Raw genomic sequence first — 20,037 nt, forward strand, 5'->3', positions numbered from 1 at the left:
CCACCTCTCATCCCTTCCTGGGCCGGACACGGACCTCCCAGCAGCATCTCCTGCAGCAGGTTGTCGATCTTGGCCATGCCAAAGAGCTTGATGAACTGGATCTGCTCGATCATCTGCCAGGTGATGCTCTGTAGGGTGGGCAGCAGCAGCAGCAGCTCGCCGAAGCGGCCGCGTGAGTCGTACTGGCGGTCGTTGATGTAGTCCTCCAGGCTCACCTGCACCTGGGAACGCAGCCTCTTGATCTTGCCCGGGTCGCTCAGCCCCTTGGCATCTGCAACGGGAGAGCTTGTGCAAGGGAGGCAGTGGGGGTCACCTGGAGCATCTGGGGAGGTGGGACCCAGATGTCCCCTTACTCCTGAGGCCCTGATAGGGGGACCTCGTGGCCCAGGTTCACATAGGGAGTCCCCAGCAGCGCTGGGGCAAGGATTCACGGTCCTCAAGAATCAGAGTGCGCTAATGCGAGCTGTAGCTTCCCGGACTCAGGCAGAAAAAGGTTTCTGTCACATTTCCTAAGACGCAGAACTGGGAGAAAGAAGTGGAAGATGGGGGGCAGGACTTCAGGAACACACCCAAGAGGGTACCTTGCAACCGTCTCATCTTAAAGATGGGGAAATCGAGGCACGGAACAAGGAAAGGACTTGGCCCAAGCCACACAGCCATTTGTTGGCAGACCCTTGATGTGAATTAGGGCTCCTGACTCCCAGGTAACGTCCCGCCATCCAGACCTCAGCACACACTGCTTCTGCTGCCTTACAGTAGCCTCCCCTCTTCTCTGATCCCTTGCCTGTGTCATCTTGGGTTCTCAGCTTAATTTACACTTCCTTCAGGAAGCTGTCTCCATTCCACCCTCCAAAGTCTGCACTCTCAGTGTCCATGGTGTCCCCAAATTTCTGTGGCTCTTCCATCACTACTGAGCACACAGGATGTAATTGTCTCTTCCACTAGCACAGGCTCCAGACACGCAGGCTCAGCGGCCATGGCTCACGGGCCCAGCCGCTCCGCGGCATGTGGGATCCTCCCGGACCGGGGCACGAACCCGCGTCCCCTGCATTGGCAGGCGGACTCTCAACCACTGCGCCACCAGGGAAGCCCTCTTTTGTCTTTTTAAACCCACTACTTAGCACCATGTGTTGTCAATATTTGTTCAATAGATAATTAGATGAGAGGATGGGTACATGGATGGAAGGATGAATGAATGAATGAAAAAAAATCAATGGATACATTCTAGATCCTTAACTAAGAAGGTGATTCAAGTGGTCATCCAATAGTTAATCTCAACCGTCATGGAGGTAATACATTTATTTCCTCTTTTATTTCCTCTTTTATGGATAAAGTAAGCAGCAGAAAGAGAACTTCACCCACATTTCCAGTCCAGGGCTTTCTCTTCTGGGCCACGTTTGTGCATTCTTTCATTCAGTCAATAAATATTTATTGAGCACAACCCATGTGCCCGGCCCTGTCCTAGTTCACCTGCCCATCCAAGCCAGGTTGCTGACCCTGACTCAGCATCAGTAATCCTGCACATTTTACTGAGCAGTTACTATCCATCTAGCTCCGTGCCAAGCACCACAGGGGATGCAGCCTGGGCCAGGCTCTCGAAGAAACTAGAACTAGAAATCTTACCCCCTCAAGAAATGGGGAATAGTGTGTGGTAGGTAGGAACATGGGCTTAAGAGCTGGATAGTCTGAAGTTCAAATCCAAGCTCTGCCATTTCCTGGTTGTGTGACCTTGGGCAAGTTAATCGATCTCCCTGTGCCTCAATTTTCTTATCTGCAAAATAGTGATCATGACAATTCCTACCTCACAAGTAAGAAAGCGAGAACATCCACAGGAAGCGCTTAGAACGGAGCCTTAGCGAGCACTCCATAAACAGTGCTCATTTCCTCTGTGTCACTATTTTTACTAGAGGCGATCTCCATGCAAGGAGGGCCTGGCACTAAGAACAGCATCTGGCACACAGTAGGTCCTCTCTCACATGGAAGGAGGGAAGGAAGCCAGCAGGCTTTTGCAGCCCAGGCAACCATCGTGACATTGTGAAATGAAATCACACTTTGCACAAAGACACAACTACAACAACGTTGTATAAAAGTGCAGGTGTGGGCTTCCCTGGTGGCGCAGTGGTTGAGAGTCCGCCTGCCGATTCAGGGGACACGGGTTCGTGCCCCGGTCTGGGAAGGTCCCACATGCCGCGGAGCGGCTAGGCCCGTGAGCCATGGCCGCTGAGCCTGCGCATCCGGAGCCTGTGCTCCGCAGCGGGAGAGGCCACAACAGTGAGAGGCCCACGTACGGCAAAAAAAAAAAAAAAAGTACAGGTGGAAAGTCAGTAGATGGAATGGGGAGAGTGGGGTGCATAATCTTTATCCTGCTAATGAAAGGTTAGGAGATACTGCCTACAGGTAATGGGACAAGAAATAATAGCATAAGCGCAGGACATTATATAGGCGAACAGTAGAGACGCTGAAATAGCAAGAAAAATAGATTAGGAGGAGGGGGGAGAAAAGATGGGAGTGGTGATAGAGAAAAGTGCAATCCTCAGCTATCACAAGAGGGAAAATATGTTCTAAAATGGATAAACCAAGGAATAGAAGGGTTAGCATTTTATTTAGAGCTGGAGAGGTAACTGCCAGAAGAAACAGTAAAAAGAATTGGAAACGGTTCCCCCATGGGGAGTAGGCTTTGGACAGGAAAAGTGTGGTGGGGAAGACTACTTCCATTTTAAGTGTTTGTAAATATTATTTCGATAAAAAATTTTTTTGAGGGAAAGAAAAGAAGGCTGGTAGGAGGTAAGGAGCAGAAAGCAGGGAGGAAGGGAAAGAAGGGTAAAGTGGGAAAGAAAAAAACCAAGCCTCTGGAGTCAGTGCACCCTATCAAGTCATTTCAGCCCTTTGAGCCTTGATTTTCCTCATCTGTTAAATGGAGCTAATAGAAATGGCCTCTCCTGGTTGATGTACTAAAGAGATGAGGTGGTAAACTCAGGGTACATAACCCAGTAGGAGAAGTTTGGCAGAGGGTCCGGAGCATCAGGGGAGGGTGGGAGGTCTGGGCTGTACCTGGGTCAAAGAAGATGATGGCTTTGAGGCAGGCATACTCATTGTCATCGATCTGCAGCTCCTGAAAGGGCAGCACCAGCTCATCCAGGATGCGGATGGACACACGGCTCATCTCTGCCAGCTCTGGGCAGTGCCGAGGGACGATGTAGTCATTGCCTGGATGGGTTGGGAAGGAGAGGGGATGGGGAAGCCACCTGGGTGTACCCCTCTCCCCTAGCTTTGGACAAGCCCTGCCACTGGCAGTTATAATGCAGCTGGTGCCCATGGGAGGAGGGGCCTGTGGGAATTGTCACGCCCATTTTACAGATGAGGAAGCTGAGGCCCTGATTAAAGGAATGAGTTGCTTGCAGTCACTGGACTGGGCCTGGAGCCTGACTTCCTAGGACCCCTTTCACATCACCCAAGCTCCATTCTTCAACATGACAACAGACCCACAACACTGATGACACTAAAGGGCCACTTGGGAGGCATAAAAGCACCAAGGATAAGGGCTCAGTTTCTGGAACAAGATTGCCTGGGTTGAGTCCTGCTTCTACCACTGACCAGCCAGATATATTTGGGTAAGTCATTTTCTGTGCCTCAGTTTTTCCATCTATAAAATGGGAATAAATTACAGAGCTTACCTCATATGGTCGTCATATTAAAGGAGTTAGTATTTGTAAAGTACTCAGACTAGGGCTCACGGTGCGCCCTATATAAGTATTTAAAATAATAAACAAACATGCTATGAAGGCATAGGTGACATAGGCTGGGGGTTTGTGCCATTCCTGGATGTCTTTTGCTCCTACTCCAGAAAGTACACCAGAATGCACAGGTTACTCCAGGGCTAACCCTGACTGTGCTCTAACTTCCATGCTGGGGAATTGAGTTCTTCGAGTCCACATTTCTTTGCATCTGAGTGGGGTATCCAGGTGAGAATACTGAGGACAGGACCATTCCTGATCTTTCTCCCTCACTCCTGCACACTACCATGGAAATCTCCCGTGCCCGGGTGTGCTCCATGCTGGGCACACCCTCTGCAGAGCCCTGGCTGGGCAGACAGTATCCTCACCTAGAAGCAGAACGTCCTTGAACACCATGGAGCGCTTGGTGGCTCCGAGCAGCAGGTGCTCGCCAGCATGGGCTCTGAGCAGGGCCACCTGGAAGAGAGAAGGGATGGCGTCCGGTGTCCACACCCCTGGGAAGGTGTCCACACCCCCGGGAAGGCTGCTCCCGGCCAAGTCAATGACCCTGGGCAAGTCAGCTTAATGCTCTCCTTGCCTTTACCTGCCTGAATTATAAAATGGGTATCAGAAAACTGCTGCCTTGGAACTTCCCTGGTGGTCCAGTGGTTAAGACTCTGCATTTCCACTGCAGGGGGTATGGGTTCAATCCCTGGTCAGGGAACTAAGATCCCACATGCTGTGCAGTGCGGCCAAAAAAAACCAAAAAAAGAAAAAAAGAAAAGAAAGAAAAAGAAGAGAAAACTGCTGCCTTCCTCCCATAACGGATAAAACTGCCTGGAAGGGTAAAGAACATGTGCTCAGAGCCGGGAGACCAAATGCTGAGCCTGTCCTTGAATTGCTGTGTCCAGGGTAGCTGCTGCTCCCCTCTGGGCCTCATCTGCATGGCTGGTAAAACTAACAACTGGGTATGTGGGTTTTTTTTTAGCAGAAACTTAAAGGCTTTCATCAGACTCTCAAGAGGGTCTACAAACCCAAAAAGTTCTAAAACTTTTAGAGCTTTTTCCTGAATTCCTACCCATGGATAAGCTATGAAAGATTATGAAGACTGTTTTGTAAAAACGCAGATTCTCAGGCCCTACTGCCAGAAAGGCTGATTCTGTATGTCTGGGGTGGGCCCAAGAATCTGAAGTTAACAAGCTCCTTGGTTGATTCTGATGCACCGTTGTGTTTGGGAAATCATTACTCCGGGAGATCTCCAGGGCATCCACCCACTTGACGCCGGAAGATTCTAGATTCTGAGAAAGCGTTATAAGAATCTGGACATGGATGTTGCTTCCCGAGGCAAAGGTGTGAGCACTGGTCCTTGGCAGGAGATCTGCTTGACCGACCCCTTCCCTACAGAGAGGACAGGGAGGCCTTGGAAGAAGACTGAAGTCTGAGGTGGGAGCCCTGCCAGCGCACGGGAGGACATCGCTTGCCCTTTCAGAACCACCTGCTTCAGTGCTTGCATGAGGACCAAAGGATGGGGCTGGTCAAACAGTAGCAGGCTGGTAGCCTCAAGGATCTTATCTGCAAGGTTGGGTTGGGGAGTTTGGAAGTGTTTTAGCAGGCTAAGCTAGGAGGCAAAGATGCTTTTATTCATTAATTCATTGGATTGCTCATTCTTGTAGTCGTCAAATGTTGAGTATCTACTAAGTGCCAGACACTTGTTTGGGGACACAATGGTGAAAGGAAAGCAAAAGAGGGAGGGAGGAGGAGAAAGGAAGAAGGAAGGAAGGAAGGGAGGGAGGGAGGGAGGAAGGAAGGAAGGAAGGAAGGAAGGAAGGAAGGGAGGGAGAGAGAGAAGGAAAAAATAGATTGATGGAGGGAGGGAGGGAAGGAGAAAGGAACGTGAGGGTCATGTGATAAAGAGCAATGAGGCAAGAGCAACTACATTCGATGAGGAGATCATAAAAGGCCTCTCCAAGGAGGTGAAGTTGTTCTAAGGCACGGAGGACACCTGGCACATAGTAAGCATTCAATAAACATTTGTTTGAATGAAGCAGGAAGGAATAGGTGAATGGATGAGCCAACTACTTAACATCCTCTCCAGATCGAGCCCCTCCTACCGCCATGCCCTTACCTCATCTGTTCCCCCATGGTTAAGCCTGGTGAGGGTGACGGGAAAAGAGGAGAAACGGCAAACAGCCTTGGAGGCGAGAGCTTCCTCTCCACGACCAGGGCAAAAGGAAGCCACAAGATGCTGATTACTGAGCACTTCCTATACGCCAGGCGCCATGTAGGACTTCCGTCACTTACCCCAGTGCCTCTGCCATCAAGAGGCAGAAGACCTGGATTCACACCCTGTGGCTGCCTTGCTCTGTGACCTTGGGAACATGGCTCTTTCTCTCCAAGCCTTAGTCCCCTTATCCAATGCTACCCAGCCTTCTAGGTTTCAACGGGTTGATGTCCAAGACAAACCAAGAAGCAAACAAACTTGGAAGGTGGTTCCTGGGGCAACGTCGACAGACAGTGCCCCCAATTCTCCCAGGTGTGCCTCACTCATCTTGGGCAAGATGAGCTCCTTATACGCCATGAATGGGGAGCTGGGAACCCTCCTGGCCCTGGGTCTAGCCCCCTAACATGGTGGCTGTTCTGGGGGCGGGCAGGCAGGGGGGTGGTGATGTTAATGATTATTCTGTGTTACTGGCCACCCATCACTGCTCTCTGAGAATGCTCTGAGCCCCAGCCAGGAAGGTTTGGGTGGGAAATCGAGGTTAACAATTGCTTAGCTTGGGGGGGATCTTGTTGCCCTGTTGAGCCCCTGGGAAGGAACAGGAGGGATTAAACATTAATGCAGACTCTCCAGCAGAGGGGACCAGGGCCAGAACATGAGGAGCAGGGGAAAGGCAGGGGCCGCTCGGCCGAGATCCCTGCCTTGTCATCCCTTCCAAAGCGGAGAGGAATCCAGGCGAGAGGGCGTCTGATCTAGCCCCCCCATGAGGGTGAGGGCCAGCCTAACCAGGGTTTTCACAGCGTGTCCCACCAGGTGATACTAACGTACTCCAGGAGAGCCTGGGCATCAGAAGCCTTCGAGAAGCCCTAGGCTTCCCAAAGTTCCATAGCTGCCCTGCCTGAGGACCTCTCAGAAACTTTAATAGAACGACACGTGTTGCCAATCTTTTGTGCAAATGTGCAAAACAGAGAAGTAAATGCACCAGGAGCTGGTACCTGGAACACTACCCATTGGTGTCCCTCAGCTTCCCTTGGAGCTGAGAAGGTGACCCAGCCCAACTCCTCTTTCCCAAACAGGGCAAGTGTCTGCAGAGGCCTCAGGGGTGCCCTGGGCAGGCACTACCATTTACAGTATCTCAGAAACTCAACTGTCCTCAGCCCCCGCCCCTTCAGCCCCCTTTTTCCCCTGGGACATTTTTTGGTATTCCAAAGGAGGTGCTTTGGGAAATAAAATGCTGAGTTAAGCCATCTTGGTGGGATACAAGGAAGAAACTGACAGTTAGGGAGGTCCGCTGTGGCCTGGGACTGTGTAGGTGTCCCATTACATGATTCACGCTTCTCAAACGGTAAGTGGGAGATTGGGACGGACATGTACACACTACTATATATAAAATAGATAACTAATAAGGACCTACTGTATAGCACAGGGAACTCTACTCAGTGCTCTGTAATGGTCTATACGGGAAAAGAATCTAAAAAAAAAAAGTGCATATACGTATATGTATAACTGATTCACTTTGCTGCACACCGAACTAAATCAACCATGCTCCAAAAAAAATTTTTAAGAATGGCAATGTCCCTCAATCCTCCCAACAGCTTTCCGAAGTGGATATTACAATTCCTACTTTACAGATAAGAAAATGGAGGCTCAGAGAGGGAAAGTAATTTGTCCAGGATCACACAGAGAACCTATCTTAGAGCAAGGGCTCAAGCCCAAACCTCCTGATCCCTGCCCCTGACCCCCTACCAACATCCTCCCCAGGAGAGCTGCCTGGGGCAGTGGTGCAGTGGCTACTAGCCTGGACTTTGAAGCTTGTCTGCCTGTTCTAATACCAGCTGTGTTGGATACTAGCTGTGTGATCTTGAGTAAGTTACTTAACCTCTCTGTGCCCCAGTTTCCTCACCTATAAGATGGTCGTAATAGCACTGATCCCCTAGGGTTGTTGGAAGGATTAAATGAGCTAATATTTATAAAGTGATTTAAACAGCTCCAGGCACACGTGAACACTGTGTATGTTTGTTAAATAAAATCAAACCAGTCCAAGGCTATATCCCAGGTGGGCCAGCAGGACCCACCTGCCCAGGGCCCGCACTGCCCGCAGACCGTGTTCACCCTCACCTGGTCGTCCAGGGGGAGCTCGCAGAAAGCTGGGATGTACTTGGCCCACTCGACGAGCACCAGCAGCTGCTCTTTCATGGACTCACACACATCCGCGATGCTGGCGATCTTCTTTGCCCGAATGTCACCATTGATTCCAGAGACAGGGGAGGTGATCTGGGGGAGATGAAGGAAAATGCTGGGGATGGCCGGGCCCTCCTTATATCCTCTGTCCCCTGCACAGAGCCCCCGCCCCGGAGAGTTCTCCTGTCTGGAAAAGGGCAGCTGGACTGTGGGTGCCTTCTCAGCTCTGAAGGAAGCTCAGGGAAAACCGGAAAGGGAGGATGCTGAGGAGGCAGTTATGGGGGAAGAAGCTCTCTCTGGGCCTTTATCTGCTGCCTGCCCCGTGTGCCCTCCTCCACCAGCTCCTTTGAACCCCAAGGAACCCCTCAGCCCTAGAGGAGAAGCAGAGCAAAAATCCTCATCCTCATCGGATAAGTGGCGAAACCACTGTCCAGAGAAGTGCTGTGACTTGCCCAAGGTCACACAGCAAGGGGTTGGCTGAGCCCCATGGGCTACTCCGTCCACTTGTCCACTCCTCTTTTCTCTTGGGGCTAAGCTGATCTCAGGCCCTCAGCGAGGGAGAAAACTGCTTGGCTTGCAAAATGCAGGCCCCACAGGGCCCCTGAGCGCCGGCTGTGGGTCTTTGCTACTAAACCGGCTGAGCGACCCTGGTCTCAGTTTCCCTTCTGTGATAGCTGAGGGCCCTCCCATCTGCTGCTCCAGGGCCTGGCTGGGGAGGTCAGGGGTGGAGTTGAGATTCCTCTTTGGGGTGAGGGATCCCCAGGTGGGTGGATCCTGGTGGATCCCCAGTACCTGCTGGGACAGGACCTCGGCCTGCAGGAGCGCGTTGATGGAGGGCAGGCTGCTGTCCTCGTAGCTCGACCTGCGAGTGCTGATCCGGTCCCGTTCGTTCTGGACGGCTGTGAGGAGGCAGAGAGAGGTGGGGGTGGGGGGCTCCCGTGACATGAGGGGTGGCTGAGGAGCAAGGGGAGGTGGCTGAACCCAGGGGGAAGGACTGCAAGGCTGGCCTGGAACAAAGGAAACAGGGTTGGAGGTGGGAGTTGGGGGGCGCTGGGGAGCGTCCAGAGGGCAGAGCCCAGATCAGCATGTGGGAACGGGGGGAGATGGGTTCTGGCCCAGCTGTGGGAGAACTTGCCAAGCACCACAACTGCCCTGCACACAGCTGGGTGGCTGTAGGAGTGACCCAGCCGTCACTGGAGGCATGTAAGGTCGTGATGACTTGGCAGAGGGCTCAAGGTGGGTCTTGAACTTTGAAGAGGGGATCTGTCTAGATGACAGGCTTTCAAGCTCCGTTTTGAAAAAGGGTCCCTTTCTTTCCAGATGAAAGTGTATGAAACAAGCAAAATGAATTGCTCTGGGTGACGGAGATGGTCAGGGATTCCTGAATGTGGAGGCAAAAGGCCTGGAGGCCTTTGTGGAGGCAAAAGGCCCCACCTGCCCTCAGCCATCAGCAGGAAGTGCATGTGCTCTAGACAAACCTCTCAGGAGCAGCTCAGGAAAGCTCTGGCTCCCTCCTGACCGACTGCGGGGCCCCCTGCCAGGAACTCAGAGACCCAGGGCCTCCATCCACCAGGGCCTCACCCGCCCCCCGGCCATCCTCATCCTGGCCTAAGATGTAAGGTGGTCCTTCTGCTGCCCTGGCCTGGCCCTCGGAGTCCGGGAGGCCTCACGGTGGAATGTTTTTGAAGCTGGAAGGAGGGAGGACGAGGCGGCAGGAGACCTGGGTTCCTGTCGGGATTCATCCCTCACTCTCCATGTGCTGGTGGGGGTCACATCCTCTCTCTGGGCCTCGGTCTCCCCATCTATAAGCTTTTCCCTCCAAACCTGCTCCTCGGGGTCTTTCCCACCCCAGGAACAGGCAGGTTCTTTCTTCCTCCCAGCCTGGGAGTCTCACTATGTGCCTTTTTTCTCACACTCCAAATTCCATCAGAAAGCTTTGCAAGCTCCATCTGCGGCTCCCGCTCCGGGCTGCGCCCTGGGGCAGTTCAGACCCTCCTCACCGGTCACTGTGCTTCTGGCCTCGCCCCTGCAGTCTGTGCACCTCTCGAAAGACAAAGGGATCCCCTAAAACCCAACTCAGGTCATATCCCTCCACTGCTCAAAACCAGGACCTCCCCGTCATACCCGGAGTAAAGAGACAATTCCTCGCGATGGTCCTGTCTCTCCCATCTCGCTTTTATTCTCTCTGCCTGTCAAACCTGCCTCCCCGCTGTTCTGGGACTCACTCGGCCACTCTCCCTCAAAGCCTTCCCACGGCTGTTCCCACTGCCTGGAATTCTCTTCCCCTGCAGCTAAGCTGCTTCTTCTTCATTTACTCACGTCTTTGTGCAAATATCACCGTCTCAGTGACACCTGCTCTGACCATCCTGTCTGATGTGGTATCCCTCCCACAGGCTCTGCCCTTTCTCCAGCCTTAATTTTATTTTTTTGCTGTACACGGGCCTCTCACTGTCGTGGCCTCTCCCGTTGTGGAGCACAGGCTCCGGACGCACAGGCTCAGCAGCCACGGCTCACGGGCCCAGCCGCTCCACGGCATGTGGGATCTTCCCGGACCGGGGCACGAACCCGTGTCCCCTGCATCGGCAGGCGGACTCTCAACCACTGTGCCACCAGGGAAGCCCCTTCTCCAGCCTTATTTTTCTTCTTGGTACTTACTCTCTGTTTCCTTCTTCACTCTCTGTCTCTCTAAGAGAAGAAAAGCTCCAGAAAGCCAGAACATCATCCCTATTGTCCGCTGCTGTAGCCCCAACAAGTAGAACAAAGCCTGGCGCACAGTAGGTGCTCAATAAATATCTGTTGAGTGGCTGAAAAAAGGCGCAGGATGAGACAAGCTCTGATTCTTGGGCACATCCTATGCCCCGTTTCTCAATGGAACGTTGACATTCCCGCTATTCAACTCTCTCCTGATTTCACACATTGTTGAAATCAGAGAATGAAAGTCAGATAGTGTACAGGGAGCCCGGGAATTTAGTGGGATATGATAGAGGTCCCAAGGTAAGAAATCTCCTCTCCCCAGACCCACCGTCCTGGACGGATGCCAGCTCCCAGCACCGCTCCCCTGCCCGAGTCCCGCCCCGCCCGCAACACCCCTCCCATGGCTACCAGCCCGCACCCACCAGGGCGCCAAGTGGCGGCCTAAGAAAAGGGCTGCTGTCAGCAGCTGGGGATTGGGCTCCTCAAGGTTAGGCCGGTGTTATCAGTGCCCGGCGCGAGCTCAGTCACGGAATGATGTTTTCCACATGTTTGCTCAGTATTAGCAGGGTCGGGGACCTAAGGTAACTTCTATTGAATATTAACCGGCCCGGGCAGAGGCGGAAAGGAGCACCAGCCTGTCTTCCGAGAGAACCCCTGAGTCGGGGCGTAGGGGAGTGCTGGGCCGGGGTTCCCAGGAAGGGCCTCTCAGACGGCCCCTGGCCTACCGCCAGCTTGCACCTCCTGCACCCCTGGCTCTGCGTCCTGGGCTGGATTTCCGACGCCAAGAGTCAGACATTTGTCCTGGGTCTACCAGCAGGGGCCCAGGAAGGTGTAGGTTTAGAGGAAGAAATTTGAGACCGGCTGTTGAGCCCACTGATTCCCCAGATTTCTTCCCAGAGTCTTTGTTCTTTCAGGGAACCCACTTCTGACCACCGTGGAATAGCCTCTGGCCAAACTTATAAGACTTTGAGGTCGAGAGGAAGTTTCAGGAATCTCGGCCGAGAAGGTGCCTCCCAAGGCCATCACTACTAGATTTCATCCAGGGACCTGGTGTCTGCTCAGCTCTGGGGAGGCTGAGCTCTAGTCCTGCCTTCCCCCACCCCGACCCAATCACATCACCTCTCTGGCCTCAACTTCTGCATCTGTAAAATGGGGAGGGGGTAGATCTGATGACCTCATATACAACTGACTGGTCTATAAATGCTATGTTTGCGGCCCATACCTTCCTGTCCTCAGGGGCAACTTTTGAGTTTTAATCCCTGGATCTTCCTAAGGCCATCGAGGACGGGAAATAAAAACTGGTCCCAACTCTCCTGATCACTGGGGCTTCCACCGAGAATCTCTCTTGACCTCCCACCAGGCCGAGGAGGGGTGTTGGGACTGTAAGACTTAGGTAGAGCTAGTAATGTCCTGACTCCCAGAACTTGACCACAGTGGTAATGGAACACGTTGTTACCCTGGCCTGTTCTCAAAGCAACCAAGCAACTGCATGTGTCATGATCTCCTGGTTAACCCAAGCATGTAAATAAGCACCAACCTTTACTAGCCCACACTCACTTGCCATCGGTCAATTCTCCTATCCTCCTGGAGTAACGCCACCTTCTCCAAGACGAGAAGCCATTGGCTATTCTCAAGCCTAAGCTAAGGCAGAATGGCCGGGGGCTCTCCCTCCCCTTCCAGGAGCCAGGATCTGGGCCTGCTGCCTCTGTGGCAGCCCAGTGGGAGGATCAGGGAACAACTACACATGTCCTGGTGGGCAGTATGTACTTGTATGGGTAGATCAGTGGGCGTAAAGGTAGACTCAGAGCTGGAAGGGTTCGTTATCCACCCCTGTCCTTTTATAGATGTGAACACTGGAGCCCAGATGGGGCAGAAACTTCCTCGAAATGACACGTGAAAGTGACTCTGAATATTTAACAAGAGACATCTATAAAGACCATCCAGATGCAGGACCAGGCTACCTACAGCCTAGGAAGGTAGCCGTCTGCTCAGGTGAGCTGCCAACCTTTCTTCCACCTGCCTGTCACAAGGCCTGGAATTTTAACATGAGAGATTCATTCTCTCAAACCTAAAATCTTAGGCTGTTGGGGTGATTTATAGAATCACTGGCTCTTAGACTATAGCTCTCAATCTTTTTCTTGCCTCCAGCCGTTCATGCATGCCTCATATTCCCATTCATAACATTTCTTTCTTTTTTTTTTTTTTTGGCCACGCTGCGCAGCATGTGGGATCTTAGTTCCCCGACCAGGGATCGAACCTGCGCCCCTGCACTGGAAGCATGGAGTCTTAACCACTAGACCACCAGGGCAGTCCCCCATTCATAACATTTCTCATTCCACAAAGTCGTTCTCAAGTTCAAGGTGAGACTGGCTCAATCCCATTGATAACTGGGTAGGGGAGAGCAGTGGGGCATCTGCCTTTTGAAAAAGGCCCTCCCCGACTTTGAGGATAACTGAGGTCTGGATGAGAGAATTGTGTTGCTGCGAGCCAGAAGGGCCCTTGGAGACCACGCACTCCTTCGTGAGGATCACAGGCCCAGGTTTCCCAGCAGGGCTAGTGAACTCTAAGGGCTCTGTAGGGATGAGACCCAGAAGCTGTTTCCCAGGGAGGGAGAAGAGAAAACAGGGGCTCAGAGGTAGAGTCGGGGAGGGGAGACAAGCAAAGCCAAGTTCCCGTCCTTCTCAGTCTGCCCGGGGAAGGCTGGGTCCCAGGATCCTGCTGCCGCATAGGGTGGGGTGGGGTGTGTGTGTTTGTACAGAACTAGACCAAGGGTTTTGGCTGCTGTGCCACAGCTGCGGGCTGGAAGTGAAGGTCTGGGAGCCAGTCCCAGGGCTGGGAAAAGTGAGTTGAGCAGAGAAGGAGACAGAGATTTGAAAATGAGCTCAAGTTACCCAGAGAAGCGGTTAAAAGATGTTTGCCTCCTGAGCTTAGGCTGAAAAACTTTTAAACATTCCTGGGGTCCGGAGGGCACAGTAGGCAGCACTGAGGTATCGTCTAAACAGCAATGAACTCGGGTCCAAAGCTCTGGGTTCAAACCTCAGAGCTTGTCTGACCAGCTGTGGGGCCTTGGGCAAGTTGCTGAACCATCCTGGGTTCCCTCGTCCATGAAAAGCAGGAAGGATAACAGTGCCACACAGGGCTGTCATGAGAATGAAAGGAACTATCAACTGTGGAAATGCCCAGCCAGGGGATTGGTATCTGCTGGTGGCAGGAGGCCAGGGAGACCCGAATAAACATTGTGTCCCAGCGTTCCCATCCTCCTCCACCCAGGATGAGTCTGGGGCCTTGTTCCCTCTTCCTAGAACGGGAGAACGCTGGGTCACCCGATGCCCAAGAAGGAAGATTAAGAAACTGCTTGCGGGGGGCTTCCCTGGTGGCGCAGTGGTTGAGAGTCCGCCTGCCGATGCAGGGGACACGGGTTCGTGTCCTGGTCCGGGAAGATCCCACATGCCGCGGAGCGGCTGGGCCCGTGAGCCATGGCGGCTGAGCCGGCGCGTCCGGAGCCTGTGCTCCGCAACGGGAGAGGCCACAGCAGTGAGAGGCCCGCGTACCGCGGGGGGAAAAAAATAAAAAAACTGCTTGGGGAGGAAGCTCAGCTACAGAACTCTCGCACCCCCGCCCCCACTCCCATTTGCTGAGTCTGGGTGGTGGGTCCTGGATGTTCGTAGTGCCGTTCTCTACACGTTTCCTAATGTTTGAAATAGTATATTAAGAAAAAGCACCCAACTCGGCTGCCTCGTGTTGGTAAAGGCAGGCAGGGGTGGTGGCGCTGGGAACCTGAGTAGCTGAAAGTGGGAGCTTATCTCTTGGAATCTTTCTCAAGACCAAGCCCAGCCCCTCCCTATGGTCAGATTTTCAGGCCCTCCCTCCTCTCAGCCGTTAGCCAGTCACCCTGGGGCCTGTCACCAAGTCATAAAGTTGTGGCCGCAGTTGTAAATGGCTGCCGGGAGCTTGCGGGTGCAGGTGGGACAGTGGGGTGGCAGGGGGAGGGTCGAGGCTCACCTTCCTTCTTCATGCCAGCCCGGAAGCACTTCTTGAGCCTGCAGTAGCGGCACTGGTTCCTCTTGTCCTTGTCCACCACGCACTGCCGGCTAAATCTGGGGAGGGCTTTGGATGGTTGGGTAGAGAAAAGACAGCCTTCCCCCTCTCAGGTCTGAACCAGGATCCTGGCCATCTGGTTGACCTCCAGCCTCTTTGTTCAAACCTTTCATCCCAGGAGTTCTTCTGCTAACCAACCAGGAGCTGGAAAGGCCCTATGGACTCTCTGAGAGCCCAACCCTGTCCCGCTAAACATGGGGAAACTGAGGCTCAGAGAGGCGACACGTGGCCTCAGACCACTCAGCTGCAAGTACAAGGCACTGCTATTTCCAGCATATCCTATAAAATCCCAGAGCCCAGAGTGGGCTCCTGATTGTGGATCAGTGTCAATACTTGGTCCACATAAGCCACATTCTTGGCGGGGGGGATATGGAATAGAGGCAGTACCCACAGTGGTTATGGGTGGGACCCTGAGTGTCAATCTGGGCTCTGACATTGATTCAAGCTGGGTGACCTTGGGCAAATTCCTAGTCCTCTCCAAGCCACAGCTTCCTCATCTATAAAATGAGAATAATAATAGTAACGACCACAGCGGGGTGTTGACAGGTGACAATGAGATAATTACCTTAATGGGGCTCAGCACACAATCTGTTCATAGTAAGGGCTCGTAACTGACAGCTACCATTATTTTATTATTGCTGTTACCCAGAACGTGAGATGCTTTGAAGGAGGGATCTCCAAGGCCTTGAGAGAGGTGGAAAGGCCGGGGCCAATCCCCTATTTGCCCCAGAAAAAGCACCAGGTTGGGGGATGGTCCTCATCCTCTGAGGCTTCAGAGATGGCTTGATCCTAAACCACATGGGTCCCCATTTGCTAAATGGGAAAAATAACAATGAGCTTCTGGGAACGGTTAATACAGGCAAAGACTTAGTATGGTGCCTGGCACATGGTAAGTACTCAATAAATGTCAGTCTATGGCTTTATGATCAATAAATGAAGTTTCTAGAATAGATGTTCCCATCTGGATCTGCAAGGACTAAGAAATCAGAGGAGGCTTGAAGGGCTTGAAGGGCAGATGCCTCTGGGACCTATTCAGAGAGAGGACAGACCCGGGGGGACATTAGCCCAAGTGCACCCATTTCCCAGCTGGAGAAATCAACGTTCCTCACCTGCAGGAGTACATGTGGTTCTTCCTCACACTCCTCCGGAAGAAGCCCTTGCAGCCGTCACAGCTTGAGGCACCATAGTGTTTGCCTGTGGCCCGGTCCCCACAGATGGCACACAGGGCGCTGACACCCAGGCTGTTGGGTGCGTTGAGGTTGGTACCTTCTGATGGGGACGTGTCTGCACCACAAAAGAAAAGTGAGGACACAGCGGGGGCAGAAAGTCACCTCCCGGAGGCCCTGCTCTCCTGGTGGTTTAGATTCAGAAACTGAGATGAGCATTGTGGGGACCTCCCCAGGGCTTCAGCCTCAGCTACGCCCAGGTGCTGTCATACTCCCTCCAAGAACTTGGGCAAGTTCCTCACCATCTTGGAACCCCCATTTTGCATCTGTAACTTAGGGACGGTTGTGGCACTGACTTCACAGAGTTGTTTGCAAAGGTCTGTTCCTTCCCATCGTGGAGACCGCTAGCCCCAGCTTTTCTCTGGGAAGGAACGAAAACCTGGCTGTCTCCTAGGATGCATCGGACCCTTGTAGACCCTGATTGGCTGGGTGGAGGGGACTGTGGGAGGGGCAAATATTCCCCCAGCATCTGCCCAGAACCAGGTCCTGTTCCTCACTCCTCACTGAGTGAACAGGTCTGGGTGGCTCTCAGCTTGGTACCCAGGGGCCCTGAAACTCTCCCAGGGAACAGGAAGACATACATCAAGGACAGTGGCTCGTTTGCCCTCCTGGGAGGATCATGGCAAGGATCTGAGCACCTCATAGCAAAAGCTACTGCATCTATGTAAACGTGAAGAGGGGAATAAGAGGCAGGCGGCTGGGTACTAGTACTGCTACCAACTTGCTTGTGGCCTTGGGACAAGCTCCTTTTCCTTGCTTCAATTTCCCCTGGGCCTCAGTTTCCCTAACTGTAGAGAGTGGCAGTTTGACTGGTCCAGTTGTTTTCCATTTTTTTTAAGTTTCAGCAGCTGAACCCTCTTTTTTGTAAGCAAATCTTCCACCAAGGATAGACCTCTTAGAGAAGTTGACAAGCACTATCGACCATCTCCCCAGAAAAATGCCTACATACGCACATCTCACAAAGTCACACACACACGTGTTTTCATAGAAACCCTGAATCCAATCTTGAATTCCTAGGGAACATCTAGCTAAGAACTGGAGAGGGATATAATGCTGTAGTTAAGAGCACAACCTCTATAGCCCTTCTGCCAAGTTTAAATCGTAGCTTGCCCACCTCTTAGCTGTGTGACCTTGGTTGCATTAATTTACTTCTCTGTGCCTTCATTTCCTCACGTGTAAAATGGGGAACATGATAATCCCCAGGTCTGTTATGAAGATTCAGTGAATCAATATATGTGAAGTGCTTGGCACATAACAAGCACTATATCAGTGTTTGTGAAATGAAAACTTTTCTGCAGAAGAAAACTCTGGGAGCAGATGACTTCCAGCCTCCAAGCACAAGTGGACATCTCATTGCTGCTGTGGCCTAGCTGAACATCACCTAGACTCCCGAGGGTGCCCAGGAGTGCAGCCCCCTCCACTTGGTGAATTATTCCTGGAGATGGGGATAATTGTTAAACTGCGTTGGTGCCCTTTCTCCCTCAGCCTTGCCTCCTCCAACCCCCAGGAGAGCTGACCCCACAACTCAGGCGGAGGCTGGGGGAAGGGGCTCCCATATCCTGGGCAGGATAGGCTGGGCGATGCCAAGTGTATCACCCCACTCCCGGGGTCAGCTGATGCTGGGTCAGCTCCCATTCTCCAGGTGAGAACATCAAGGCTCGGAGAGGACAGGACTTGCCCAGAGTCATCACATTGCTGTTAAGTAGAGGAACCAGATTTATGGTCCAGGTGTGAGGGCCAGTGCTGGCCTCTGGCCAGTGCTGTCCTTATTGGGGTGTCTGCTGGGGCCTCTGATAAACAAGGACTTCTGCCGCTTCTGAATCAAGAGTGGCAGGCAGGTAGGGAGCTATCTTTGGAGCCTTCAAGCCTCCAGCCCAGGATGTATGCAAAAGACAACCCCAACTCTCAACCCACTTCAAACTCCAAGGGAGAACGTAGACTCTTCTTAGAGATGCTCAGAGTTCCTGAGACGACTCATGCGGGGCCAGGACCAGTTACCAGCGCTAAGCACTCAGGTGCCTTATCGCTTTTTTTTTTTGCGTTACACGGGCCTCTCCCATTGCGGAGCACAGGCTCCGGATGCACAGGCTCAGCGGCCATGGCTCACGGGCCCAGCTGCTCCGCAGCATGTGGGATCTTCCTGGACCGGGGCACGAACCCACGTCCCCTGCATCGGCAGGCGGACTCAACCACTGCGCCACCACGGAAGCCCCAAGTGCCTTATCTTATTGGATCTTCTGGTTAGCCCTGGGAGGCAGGCGCTATGATTTACTCCCACTTTACAGATGAGAAAACTGAGGCTCAGAGAGGAAAATGGCTTGGCAAGTTCACACAGGTAGGAAGGATTTATGCCAGAATTTGAGGCCCGATCTTTCTGGCTCCAGAGCTGGAGGCTGTCCTGTCTTCAGAACAGCCGGTAAGGAGCCTGGCCTCTGTCTCAGGAACACACAGTTCTCGGGAGCTGGAGATATGCGCTTTGAAGGGGTGATGGGGGCAGCCCAGGGCTGGGCGGTGACCAGGTGTGGCAGCGCACACTATCCCTCTGGGGTCACACAGACCCTGCCTAGTGCAGCAGCTTCTTGTTTACCATTTCCTGTGTGTTTTCCCCTCAGTTCCCTCACGTGATACCCGGACACTCCTAAAAGCTGGCCGGCCAGCAGGCCTCAGGTGACTAAGCCCATTTTGTAGAATATACAGAGGCCAGGAGAGGGGAGGTGACACGCCCAAGGTCACACAGTGAGTGAATGGCAGGGGGAGGCGAGCAGCTGGTAAGACTGACCACAGGCAGTGCCCACTGACCACGGGCAGGGCAGACACCTCTCTCTGGCTGAGCTGAGCTGACCCAAGTTCTACAGACCTCAGCTGAAGCCGCGGAGCCATGGAAGGAAGGCAGGTGGAAGGCCAACCTCGGCCAGCTGCCCTCTCTCCTGTGAGGCTGGCCTTCGACCAGTCAGGTCCCGGCATCCTGGCTTCCAGGCCTCCTCCCTTCCCCCATCTCTTTGTACAGGAGACCCCCCCCCCCACCTTCAAATGTGCTCTAGGTGATATGGGAGTGTACGTATAAACCTGGGGAGAGACACACAGGCAACACAATCTGCTCTAAGACAAATGGACCTGTTGCTGATGTGAATCGCATTTGTTGAATGGCAACCCTGCACATCACGTGTACACAATCACATCACGTGTACACAATCACATGTGCTCTGGACCCCTGAGGGCAGGGATGCACACACACACACAAGCAGGTATAAACAGGATGCCCAAACGGGACATACACCCAGGAAGCTCGGGGCACACAGACCAATCCACATCCACAGACCACGTGTGCAAACATCCACAGACACACGTACACACACTCATCACCGCTCACGGACATAAGCAAGGCAAACGCAGGCATTCCCTAGAGACACCAACAAACACAGACCCACTCAGTGAACAAATGCAACTAGAAATAAGACACAGAACACGCACACACAGACGGGCGAACACAAACGTGCAAGTGGATTCCCGGAAACACATGTTTGCAACACACTGCCACCTGCCCACATGCGTACACGGAAACTCATGCATGCACGCCAAGAGGAGGTCACGATCGCACACCAGCGCGCACGCACACGGCACACGCACTACTGATCCGCGTCTCATTTAGCAAAACCTCCCTGAGAACTCCATTTTCTCTGAGTGGGGCGTTCACCCCAGGAAAGTCCCAAAGATGCCCTGAAACACAGCTGTACCTCCATCCACCGTCCCCAGGGACAGGACGTACCTTTCCCTCTCTCTGGACCTAGAAGGGACCACGTGGACCAGTTACTGGAGCTGGACACCAAGAGGAAGCTCCCATGAAGTCCCCGCTCCCAGTGACACGCTAAGCGGGGACAGCTTTGGTAACGGGGACCACAGGGGCCTG

General features: G+C 53.0%; 1 protein-coding gene across 4 annotated transcripts in view; it reads right to left on the bottom strand.

Moving 5' to 3' along the window:
• The window catches only part of HNF4A (hepatocyte nuclear factor 4 alpha), a 28,108-nt gene that overhangs the window by 7,646 nt on the left and 425 nt on the right, over window positions 1–20,037 (bottom strand). For 2 of the 4 annotated variants that reach the window (XM_060030750.1, XM_060030752.1), the window contains exons 2-8: window positions 16,014–16,188; window positions 14,809–14,903; window positions 8,905–9,011; window positions 8,050–8,205; window positions 4,103–4,190; window positions 3,052–3,207; window positions 5–271 (exon numbers count right to left, since the gene is read on the bottom strand). In XM_060030750.1, the coding sequence (XP_059886733.1) occupies window positions 5–271; window positions 3,052–3,207; window positions 4,103–4,190; window positions 8,050–8,205; window positions 8,905–9,011; window positions 14,809–14,903; window positions 16,014–16,188 (1,044 nt within the window). The remainder of the gene's footprint in view (window positions 1–4; window positions 272–3,051; window positions 3,208–4,102; window positions 4,191–8,049; window positions 8,206–8,904; window positions 9,012–14,808; window positions 14,904–16,013; window positions 16,189–20,037) is intronic. The other 2 variants (XM_060030753.1, XM_060030751.1) reach the window with 1 other exon arrangement.

This window comes from Delphinus delphis, chromosome 15 (assembly GCF_949987515.2).
Source record: "Delphinus delphis chromosome 15, mDelDel1.2, whole genome shotgun sequence".
In the NCBI taxonomy this organism is placed as follows: Eukaryota; Metazoa; Chordata; class Mammalia; order Artiodactyla; family Delphinidae; genus Delphinus; species Delphinus delphis.